Source organism: Cyrtonyx montezumae, unplaced genomic scaffold (genome assembly GCF_038088225.1).
Source record: "Cyrtonyx montezumae isolate F1298 unplaced genomic scaffold, pur_monq_1.0 scaffold_17, whole genome shotgun sequence".
NCBI lineage: Eukaryota > Metazoa > Chordata > Aves > Galliformes > Odontophoridae > Cyrtonyx > Cyrtonyx montezumae.
Genome location: NW_027071903.1, coordinates 26,323,020 through 26,335,205, shown reverse-complemented (window position 1 = coordinate 26,335,205; position 12,186 = coordinate 26,323,020). Strand labels below are relative to the sequence as shown.

At 37.6% G+C, this 12,186-nt stretch overlaps 1 protein-coding gene across 1 annotated transcript in view; it reads left to right on the top strand.

Annotated features, from left to right (window-relative positions):
- Window positions 1-12,186, top strand: part of FBN1 (fibrillin 1) — a 151,414-nt gene that overhangs the window by 55,354 nt on the left and 83,874 nt on the right. The window contains exons 8-12 of the mRNA XM_065733896.1: window positions 1,054-1,179; window positions 5,077-5,235; window positions 8,500-8,667; window positions 9,979-10,119; window positions 10,905-11,024. Of these exons, the coding sequence (XP_065589968.1) occupies window positions 1,054-1,179; window positions 5,077-5,235; window positions 8,500-8,667; window positions 9,979-10,119; window positions 10,905-11,024 (714 nt within the window). The remainder of the gene's footprint in view (window positions 1-1,053; window positions 1,180-5,076; window positions 5,236-8,499; window positions 8,668-9,978; window positions 10,120-10,904; window positions 11,025-12,186) is intronic.

The window sequence follows — 12,186 nt, the reverse complement described above, 5'->3', positions numbered from 1 at the left end:
TGGAAATAAGTGAGCTGTTTTTAAACTCAGCTGGACTCCAGGTTTCTAAGAGGACAAGAGCACTGCTTAGTGGGTACAGCTGCATTGTTAAGACAGTTGCTGGAAACCAGAGGGATAGTACCTACACATTACAGGCAGGCTACTGATGGTAATTAAGGAGCAATTAGGACTAGCATGGGTTGTTTTTTTGCAGGACTTTATGCAACTTGAACTCTTAACTGTGGAAGAATTCCTTTACAAAATCCTTTACTTTCCCTCTGTTCATGTATGCAGCTGTGATCAGACATGTAGTATATGGGTCAGAATTTGCTAGTGATGGCACTCATGGTACAGACTTATTTCAAAATTTCAAACAAAATCTGGGTAGAATTATGGGTACGACTTCTGCCACGCTTTCTGTGGTGGGTATATCAGTTTCTGTCTAGAAATTTGTTGAAACTTCAGAGCATTCACCTAGTGGAGAAGGCCCCTAAGAGCCTTTTAATTGACAAAAGAAACAAGTGAAGAACAGAAAAGATGATTTCTGTTGCTTACAGTCATCCTACTTTGAGATATAATCCTGTTGAATTGCATAGCTGGTCAGTGCTTTATTGGAGATTTCCAAGGAAAGAAACCAAGTGCAGTAAGATGGATAGACAGTTCAGTAGGTGCTATGCTTCCCTTTGAGTCAGCATGGAGCCACTGCCTGTTTGGTGCTAGAAGATGCTGTGCTGCTGGAGATACCATAAGATATAAAAGTTGTGTTCCTGATCACTATGGTTGTTGCAGGCCCTGTGTAAATTTTCTTAATGTGCAGAATTCAGTTTGAAGAGCTAATTGCTTATCTTCTTGCAATTTACAGATATTTTCTTAGATTTTATTTTGCTTGTGTTTAAAATATACAATGAGACTCTGACCCTTGTTCAGAACTGCTGACCACGTCCTTAGTATGTGAATTAGGAAGGATCTCAGGCCAGAAAGTTGGGTCATTAATAGTAATTATAAAACACCTGTCTGCCTAATATAGATAATATGACCCTACTTCTCTCTCTCTCTCTTTTTTTTTTCTTGAAGATATTGATGAATGCAGCACCATTCCTGGAATCTGTGATGGAGGAGAGTGTTCAAACACAGTCAGCAGTTACTTCTGCAAGTGTCCTCCAGGGTTTTATACAGCTCCTGATGGCTTAAAATGCATAGGTGAGTAGTATACCATAAATGGTAAGTCAGGTGTCATGAGCATTCGTGACTATCAGAAAGGGTAACAGTGCATGAGAAACATATTTTAACTTGTCATCTTTAAATCCTTTTATATAGAAGTCCATCATGTGTCTATATCTGTATTCTGAAATGAGTTTTCCATTTGCAAGATGTTTCTTCTTTCATTCTGTGCTGTAACCTTCTTTTGGTTTTTCATCTTAGAATTTTTCTGTCATGCCATATTTGTTGTCCTGAAGAAGGCAGAACATGTTTAACAGATCTACTTCATATTCATGCTGTAGTGTTTGTCTTTAGTTTAGTCTGTTATATTCATTGGTCATTTAGAAAAGCAAGTGCACTCCAGAGAGAGGTTAGTTCACTGTTCACTCCAAGCAGCCTTCTTTTTTTTTTTTTCCTCATTCTGAAGAGGAGATATTTGTCATTAAAAGAAATAGTGTGATAAACTGGGTGTGGGGCACTTGGCTCTGTTTTCATAATGGTGATGATGTGGCAGTGCTGTTCTTTCTGGCTTTCACTGCGGTAGAGCAGAACCAGTCTTTCAAACATTGCACTAGATATCAAAGGACTGTGTGAATTAAATGATTGCCACCACAGTGCCAAAGCCATGAAAGAGTGATGCTAGCACACTTACACATTACTTCTGGGAATCATACAGCATGCTCTGCAGCAGGTCAAGTATCTTGTTACTTTTTTTTTTTTCCTTTCCTCTCAATTTAATACAGTAATTACTTTTTTTGACTGCCAGTGCTGAATTCTGAGCAGTCATTGTCATTAGTTAGGAATCAAATGAAAGACTTATTTCCTTAGTTTTAGCATGTAAACTTTTAAAAGTTCATACACAGTGACAGTGCCAGTGCCAGAGTTCAAGAGTGCTTGCTGTGTTTAGTACCTTTGGTAGAAAATGGTCTGGGAAAGAGTTGAACAGAAATAACTTCACAGAGAAAAGTACTGAATGATAATAATTATCTCAAGAATTCTGGAAATAATTTGGGTTATAATTAATTTTGAAGCATTCTATTCAAATGCATTTTGTTGCCATTCTGCTTCCGCAGGTTGAGAGAAATGAACTATATTTCTTCTATTATAATGAATAGCATTTTGATAGGCTAGATTCATACTTCTCACTTAAAATGCTGTGAAGCATTGCTTTTATTGCCCCATATGAACAGCTCTCAAATGACCATGGATCATTGATTACTGCTCGTAGTTAATATTCATAAAGGATATTAATGCTGCTTTCTGAAGTGAAGAAATTCTACAGAGAAGCTCAATTGCTATTTTCTTTTTACTTTTTATACTCATATCTCAGTCAGGGTTGCTCAGCATTCACCCCTGCGTTACATTCCTGCACTTTTCTAGTCTTTTTTACTTACTGCATTTGCAATCTGAAATACTTTAGCTGAAGAGCTGGGTATTTAAATGATGACAGGCTTTGTTAAGTAATACGCCAGACCATGAGCAACCATTAAAATTTTGGCTTCATGTCCTAGGCAAAACGTGCTAAATGGGAAGCACAATTAATTATCTACAGATATTTTGGAGTAATGTCTAAAAGGCATATCTCATAATTGCCATATTAACAGGGATAGAACTCAAATCTGTATTAGAACTGGGCAAAACATGTACTCTTGATTTAATTACAACATGTCTATCTTAAGTGAAAAACATGAGCTGAACGTGTCTAGTCTGTTAGAGATGAGGAAGTGCTTCTGAGAAATATATCCCTTATGGGATTCAAATGGAGCAGTACTGGAGCCAATATCCAAAGGGGGGACTGGGAGTTCCGTTATTACAAACCTTAGAGATTAGAATAGACAAAGCAAAGATGGTATCTCCTAGAGTTGAAGGGTAGGAACAAAAGCAGGACATCTTGACCAAATACATGGAGAATGCTGTGAAGAAATCTTATAGATCATGCTTCATAGATTTGTTTGCTCAGTCTTTTAGATGGGTATATTTAAAAAGAAAAAAAGCAAGCTTATTTTTCTTGAAAGCTTTCTTGAGGTGCTTTTTTGCCTCATTAAAATACAATGCTTTTTTAAATAGAAAAATCCTAAAATTTTAAAAGTTGAAAATGATTCTATGTTTCTGAAACAGAAAAAAAATACTGTTTCTAGCTGTTCTTGACCTTTTTTTTGTGTCTTTTCCCTTTTGCAACAGAAGATGAAAGGTTAATAAAAGAAAAAAAGAAAATCAGTAAATAGGAAAATGGAAAGATTCGGCTTTTTTCCTCACAAATTTACCATATTCTTCTGCAGATGATCTGGTTTTGGGATAAGCTGCTACACCTATACGTGTAAAGGTTCAAAGATATTTGCTCTTTGTGTTTTTAATGACATGTTTTCGCTTGCACAGGACCTGTCTGATCCTTTTCTTTTGCCCATTACTACTTTCAGTTGGTTCAAAAGTTTGTACTGACCAAAACTGAGGACAAATTACAGAGGATGATGATAGCTTTACTTAGATTACTCCGTTCCTTACACGCACCCCACCATCACACCGAGCCTTTGCATACACCTCTGCTCTGTATAAAGAGGAAAGTTACAAAAGATGCAGTGAGGAACAGTTTGCATTAGAGCTTTCTTTGATTTTAAAATGGTAGATTAAGGAATGTATGTGTTCAGTTTAATTGAATACCAGAGGCCAGCTACAAAACTGAGTAATTTTTTTTCTATTTCAAATTTCCAGTATATAATAGGATTGCACGAACTGAAATTTAGAAACAAACACCAACTGACTTTTTTTTTTTTTAAGCAGTGCTGCCAGTAATATCTGTGCTCGGGGTTCCAACTAATAAATGTCTCATCACAGACTCTCCCAACATACCACTATATATCAATTTCCTAAAAATAACAAGAAATTTCCTTCATTTTGTATATATATATATATACACTAGATGATCTAGCAAATTCTGGAAAGCACTGTTACTGGACAGATAAATATACCATGTAAGTATGACTGAGATGCTGTTTCTTTAGAAAGTGATGTCTGACATTGTAATGTTACATTTGCAACTTTTTCCACTACATTTGGACAGCAAATATTCATGTATTTTGGAAACAAAGTTGATCTGGTTTATCGTACAGCATCAAATCACACTTCAGCTTTTATTGAATTTGACATGATATGACCTGTTGTTGAACAATTGCTCAGAGCTGTATATTTATCACAAGATTATTTTATTTTTATTTTATTTTTTTGCTCCCATCCACATTTTTTTCTCCCTTCTCTAAGGTAGGGGATCTTCTGTACAATGTTTTTAGAGCCAACTGTACGAAGTCTGGGTACGAGATGTTCTTTGTACAGCACGTGCTCACCCTTTTCAAACAGGAAGCCAGCACATCTCCATAAACAATGTGATGACACTAGTTAAAGCTGTGCTGCTCTTTCTTGCATGCAAGCCTATGTCTTGTCAAATCATGACATACTTCAGCTGGGAAAGCCATGACTAATGAAAAGTGAATTACTGTGTTGAGAGCTGCAGTGCTGTGAGTTTATTGCTGTATGTCTGTGGCTTTCAAATCAAAGCGTAAACAGAAGTGATCTGGTACTATCTTTAATAGAGATTATGCTGGAATTTTTCTCTGGAGACACATAGGCATATCCATTCTTTTCTCCTTCTCTAATACATTGACATAGCATGCTTCACTTTGGCATTCACACAAAGTATTTCGCCTGCATTGAACTCCAGGTAGACAAAATTTTACCAATATTTTTCTGGTTTTTTTGCCTTTTGCTTTCTGTTTTTTGTAATGTTGCAAGTGCTGTGTCATAGATAGTGCAATGAACCAAGTAAAACAGGATCTTTCCTTTCTGTTAAAGTAATATGCCTGTTTAGATTGATGATTACATATCCCTTTCTCTCTCTTTTGGTAGATGTGCGTCCTGGATACTGCTTCTCTACTCTGACCAATGGGCGCTGTGGCAATCAGCTCCCACAGCCTTTGTCCAAAATGCAGTGTTGCTGTGACAGCGGCCGATGCTGGTCTTCTACTGCAGCCAGCGCTCCTGAAATGTGCCCAATCAGATCCACTGGTATGAATCCACCCATATTCTTATGAATGTGATTGAACACTGAGTTAGGGAGTCCTTTTATCGGTAATGCTTTCATTACAGAATTGTATAGAAAAAATAATCGAGGCTGAAAGGGACCTTTGGACATTGTTTAGACCAATCCCACTGATGAAAGCAAAGTCTCTTATGACAGGTTGCTCAGGCTATGGCAAGCAAACATAGTCAGAGGACTTTATCTGTTGCTAACTGATGATTTGTAGCCCGGATATTCTGACCTTACCTGATTCAGGCCTTGTTTTCAACATCCTCTTTAGGCTCAAGTTACTTCCTCCTGAGCCTCTGAATAGATCCCTCCATAATTATGTTCTGATTGAAAAACTGGGGTTTCCTTTCCCTTATATCTTAGCCGACATACCAGAATTTGACAAAGAACGTGATTTCTATCTGCTATGAAAAAGTGCTGTACTTTATTGCCTCACTGTGTATCAGGATCCCTAGATAATACAAGATTAGAATTTAGAGAAGATTGTGAAACTAAGTGTGAGGGAGTGGAGGAAGATGTTTTTAAGTTTATTTAGGATTGGTGTAGAAAGAAAGAACACAAGAAGCTTAAGAGTTGCTATCACAAAGCTCAAGAGGGGTACAGGGTTTAGGGAGGATTTGAGGTAATAGCTCTACTGCAGTATAGCTCTAAATTGTCAGAGATCACATATGGGAATGTTTCTATTCTTGGTTTTTATCCTTTGAGGGGAACTGTAGTACTGAAGCAGAGATCTATGATCAGACTCCAGAAGGTCTTTTCCTGGTTCTGACTCTGTCTTGCTAATAATTTTTAAATATGTCAACTGTCCAAGATTGACTTGAATGATGCTAAGAAATTGGTGTAATCTACTGACGTTCATATGAAATGGGAAGGAGCTCCACAATCTTTACAGATTGAGGCAATCCCTGTTTTCTTTACATACTTTCTAATTATTGATATCTGAGTGCTAAATAAGCTGGGTGAAAAAGTGAAGTAATTCAGCTTACAGTGCTGACAGAGATGTGACAGAGAAAGAGCTAGTATCCAGGATTTTATGATGCAAAAATCAAAGTGCGGTCTCCCAGACCATGGTTATATTCCAAATTTTTTTCCTGACTGGGGATATAGATTGAGACCGAACTTGCCCTTTTCAAAGATGTATTGAAATTATTTAAAAAAAATGCCTCAAATGTATGCAAGTTATTGCTGTCATTATTAAATCATGTTCCTTTATTCCTCAATATATCCTGAGAAAGTGAGGTGAAGAATTTAGAGCTGCCTGTGAAGTGTATTGATGTCCCAATCTCTCTATTTCTGAAATGGGAATACATAGCAATATGAAATGGTTGCATTTTCAGTGTGAGCAGCAGACCAGATGGTACTATAAAATAGGTTGTTTATGGCTGGAAATTATACATGGAGATTAAAGTTGCAATAAAAAGAGCTTGCACTGTATTTCTTTGCATAACATAGCAATAATTGTTTATGTGGAATGACAGTGTTCACTTACACTTTAAATGCTTTAAAAGGCGTGTCCCAGGCATCCACTAATACATGTGCTCAATTCTCACCTAAACAGTTCCTTCGTGTGTGCTAATTCCATTCAATAAGTGGGCAGCCCCAAGGCCATGACTTCTTTTTGTGTGGAAGGCCTCTGCTCTTGGTGAATTGCCTTTGGATAATTGGGCATTACCAACCTAGAGTAGAAAAGAAACATAGTATTGTTTCTTTCACGGAGACTGATCAGTGGGTTGGAGAGAAGGGATGATTAGAGAATCTACTCTTAAAACCATCATTAGCAAACATTTGCATAGTGTATGCAGTTATGCAGATTCTGTTTCTTCTGCATGTCTCTGTGTGTTTTATCACAGACAGCTGACAGAGAACAGATTCAGCTTAGGAACAGATTCAGCTTAATTATAAATAGGCAAAATAGAATATTAGAACCAAACAAATAAAATACAAGAAAGTCTTTGAAATGATTTAAAGATTAAAATCACTCTGAGGATCACTAGAGGGAAATGAGTTGACATGTAAAACAAATTGATCACCTAAGAGCATTAAAATAAACATGATAATGATTAGGGAAGGCAGAATTTTGGGCTACCATGTTTATTTAAAAATCCTCTGTGATTCAGGATGAATTTCTAATATGTTTTACAGGTGGAAAAAAAAATTGTGATAGAATTGTTGAAGGCTGAAATATTCAGCCTTGTTCTCCCAACACTGAACTTACTTTACGGATCTCATTTTATACTGCTTCAGCAATTCATGCATCTCTTTAGCTTTTTGTTTTCATAATTCCCTTTCCCTCTTATGCCATAAACTTGAAAATTTTGAAGTTCAAAGATATTGTCTGCACAAATAGTAGTTTGTGTACACACAAATTGCGGACAGGAATCAGGTCAGCTGGAAATGTGATCTTTAATTGTGATACTCTGTGTGCATTCTTTGGGTCAAATTTTCCAAAACCACACTTCCCGAGAACAAAAGAGTTGAGGGCAGGAGGAAAAGTGGGTTAGTAGGACAGATGCCACTAATAGAGATAATAAAAGAATGTATGACACTCAATATAGTCTTTGTTTACAGCAAAGCAGATCATTTTCCCATCAGGGGGAGGAGGAATTTACTGTGGATTGGACTCCATTTCTCTTTCTCTGTGCTTCTTAGACTGCACCTTGTTTGGTTTCTGCTTTTACTGGCAAACTTCCTTTGGACAGTGAAATAGTGTTAGTGTATTCATTCTCTAATTGGTTTTGCCTCTTGGCTAATATTTATATTTCTTTGTTTTAGGAGACTAACTTTTAAGAAATCCAGTTGAAACTGGGCTTTTTTCCCTGCTCAGTATTTTTCTAACTTTATGGCAAGCTTTGTATTAAATTAACTTGGGATCACGTCCAAAAGTCCTTCTTTAGGTAAACTTTTCTCTAAGTTCATCAAAGATTAGATGATTAAAATCAGATTAAAAATAGATTAAAATCAGATCCCAGCCTTGCTGTCATATTTTATATCCAGAATGTCAGTTTTGTTATCTTTTTTTCTAACAGTCTTCTGGCAAGCAGTATTAATATCCTCCTTTGGATTAATGACTTGATTCACAGAACAAAGCTCATTGCTATGAAGAAAACTGGTATAGGCTCAAGGTTTCCAGATTATTTAAAATTTGTTATTGCTTATCTGAAATGCTGTGAAAAGGGGGAGAGTTGGATAAAAAGGGATATGCTGCAACAGTCTAACACAGCATCCATGTTTTCACATTTCAGATGAGTATCGCAAGTTGTGCACAGTAGCTGCTCTACTGCCAGCAAGACCTGACCTTCCTCCAGGCCGTCCTGAAGTCATCCCTCCACCCCTTCTTCCTGGTCCTTATCCTCCTCTAGTCCCTCAACAGCCAGAAATTGTCTATCCATCGCGGGCTCCACCACCTCATGGTAAGAAAGAAATACTTACCTTTTGCTGCACCATTTGTATTTAGCTTCTTTTAAAAAACGCATTTCTCGGGAGTAATATTCTCTTCAACTTTTGCAATCTCTTGTTTACTTTACCTGGCACTTAACTGGATATCCTTCTAATCGTAGCCTGGTTACTGTATATCGTATGGCAAGTATACCTCATAGGTAGTGCTTTTCTTCTTAAAATAGAATTGCAGAGTTACATCCTCGCTATCTGTACTGAGGTGTATGTATTGCAACAGTTACGTTACTGTTAGTTTAAGGCTATTGTGAGCTTTGCTGCACATCAACATTGTGGAACATGAATAGCTCTTGAAGTTATGTTTATTACTTACGTTTAAGAGCTTGGCTCCAAGGATGCAGCTTCTTTCAGGTTGTTTTCTTCATTCTTGCTTGGCCAAGTAGGAAATGCACAGATAAAAATCTTAGTCTGGTGGGTATTGAAGCCAACCTGATTTGAAGATTATGTTCTAGTGATACATAGGGTTGGGTAAGATTTCCCTAGAACAAGGAGGAAGCCAGAGCAGCATAGTGATGAATTCTTTATTCTGTCTCTTTCTCAGGGAATTTACTAAGTGAACATATAGTCTGCTGTAGGCATGTACCACCTGAAATCATTTGGTCTAACCACATAGTCTTTTGCAAATAAGCAAAAGTTTGTTTCATCCATGCTCTGTACAGATGGAGGCAGACTCCATTTGCACTGGCACCAGCTGAAGCTATTTAGCCTTGGTTCAGCACCAAGCTGAGCTAATAATCCTAAGAGGCAAAGTATGCTAACTCAGGCCTGACACTATACACTGACGTAGCTGCACAGCCTCTAGTCAGCTGGGAGCATGAATAGAGCCAGCTCACATCTGCCTGCCAAAGGCCGTATAGGCACACCTTCCAGTGTTATTCCTGCCCTCTTTCAGTGGGCTGTCTGTGGAAATAGAGATAACTGAGGCATTCTTTCAACTATTTGCTACTCTTTGCAGTCCCTGGGGTGCCACACACCCACTTTTCACCTCGGTGTGAGTAGATTCCTCTTTCTTCTCCTTTTGTCCTGCAAAAGAGAAAAGCCCTGTCAGATTTGCCACGATGAAAGGGGCAGTGGTTGCTAGATGTTTTCAGACACATCTCTTAGAGATAAAGTGCTACTTTCTCTTTTTCAGTGTTGACTGTAGTATGTAATTCACATTGTGAGGGAAGGTAAATATTGACTTCTATGGAAAATGCTGTGCAAGTTGCAGATTACCAAAAATGTTTATGATGAGCTATTAAAATATTTTTCTAACTCTGTTGTTTCAGTGATCTTGCCCGTGAATTTCACTGACTATTGCCAGCTGTTCCGGCATCTCTGCCTTAATGGGCACTGTATTCCCACTCCTGGGAGCTACCGCTGCAAGTGCAACAAAGGGTTCCAACTGGACGTTAGAGGGGAATGCATTGGTATGAGATTTTCTGCTGTAAATCACAGGGGAGAAATTTGTTAAAAATCCGTTTCTACATGATTTCTAACTTCTTGTATGAAACAACATCCTCCTCAGAAAGAAAACCCTAAGCAGCAGTAAATAGACTTCATATTTAAAAAGGTGGCAAAAACTACTTTGAATTGCAAAGTTACTTCTAGAACAGTTTTGCCTTTAGGATAGCGTTTAACAAATCTTGTCACAAAATTATACAAAAGGATTCCCAATTTACCTGTGACTGTAATATTTGTGATTAAAGATAACTTATTGAAAAAGCTAACAGCTCTTTGAGTATACAAATTAACTATTGTAAAAATAAATAAATAAATAAAAAGCAGTCATGAACTCAAACTTAGTAAGATGAACAAATCCTCTTTCATCTGATCAGGAGTATGCTGTTGCATTCCGGAGGCCTTTGATTTTGAAACTAAGATGGAGCTTGATAGTAGCAGCTAGGATTAGCTATCTCATGCATGGAAGATTTTGCTTCTGTCGAAAATGATTGTAACTTCTAGGGCTGGAAATGCAGAAGTGTGAAATTGAGGTCTTTACTGTAATATCTTGTCTTGTTGAGTACCCTCAAGTTTCTTGTTGAGTTTCCCCATTCCTATTTAGCTTAAAATGTGGCATCTTGTTACTGGGAATGGTGTCCCCTCTCCTTTTAGATTGCAGCACAGTATTTCACCAACTATGAAACAATAAAATAAGTCTGCAGGCTTGACTTCCTTTCAACCGATGTCTTAATGAAAGTACACTGTTTTGCAGATGTTGATGAATGTGAAAAGAATCCATGTATCAGCGGAGACTGTGTGAACACCCAGGGATCCTACATGTGCCAGTGTCGAATAGGGTATCAGAGTACACCAACTAGAACAGAGTGCCGAGGTAAATCACATTTTTATAACCATATCTACATACATGCTAGAAGGGAAAAAATCATTTTTAAGCAACATTTTACACTTGTTATATATGCTTTTGTTAAATAAGACAGTAAAAAGTGCTATTTTGAAGTAGTTAACCTGCCAGAGCAGGCCTTCCATGAACAGGATTATGAAGAAGGGCATTTTGTCCTGTGCTGGGAGGATCTTGGCACCATTTGTGGCTTTGAACTGGAAGACATTATTTTTTTTTTTTTTCAACTGTTTAGCCATTTTTACTTTTGATCCATGAGGATTCTAAGGATGATTAAGCATCCCTTTGGAGCAAGCTTTTACCTAAAAAAACACTGTTAAGAGACTGTTAAAAGACTAACAGAGGTGGAAAGAAAAATAAGTCTTCTGGTGGATAAAGAGCATAATGCCCATGTGTTCTTCCTCTCCACTATAAGAGAAAGAAATCAAAATAAACTATGGCAATGACAGGTTAGATAAGGCATGAGAAAGTAGTAGAGCATGGGATAAGGAAGATAGGGAAGCTGTAGGCTCACCATTTTTGGTATCCTTTAAGAGCAGGGTCAGCAATAGTCCTGATGATTTTCATCCTGCCTTTCTTCAGAAGTGGCATGGCTCCACAGTGAACAGCCTCTGTCAGGGTTCTGCGAATCCAAAACTGTCCCAGGATAGTGATTGGACAGCAAAGGAAGATGCAGTGTAATATGACTAAGCCATAATAAGAGACAACATGCAGGAGAATTAATGACTACTTTGACACTCCATAAAAAATGTGGAATGAAGTTGGATAAATTTGAATGCTCAATATCCTAGTTTGTTTTTGCTTTCTGAGGCAGTTTCTAAAGAGACAGAAGAAAGTTAGCTGTATTAGTTGTAATTTTTTTTTCCTTTGTGACTCTAAAAGGTATTTGTGGTACAGAAGCTTACTGCAACCCAGGGCAATGTGCAGAGCCAGCACTGCTGCTGTGTGTTGCTGGGAGTATTGCTAATTGCTGCCAAACAGACGAGTTGTAGAAGCATCTTCATAACTCAGCTTACTAGTGGTGAAGGAGTGCTGAAGTGGAGTCTCAGTGATGATGAATTTACTCATGAGTCATTTTTGTCACACGCTTTTAATTTTCATTATGTAAACACATGCTTGTCAGAAGCCTAGTAAC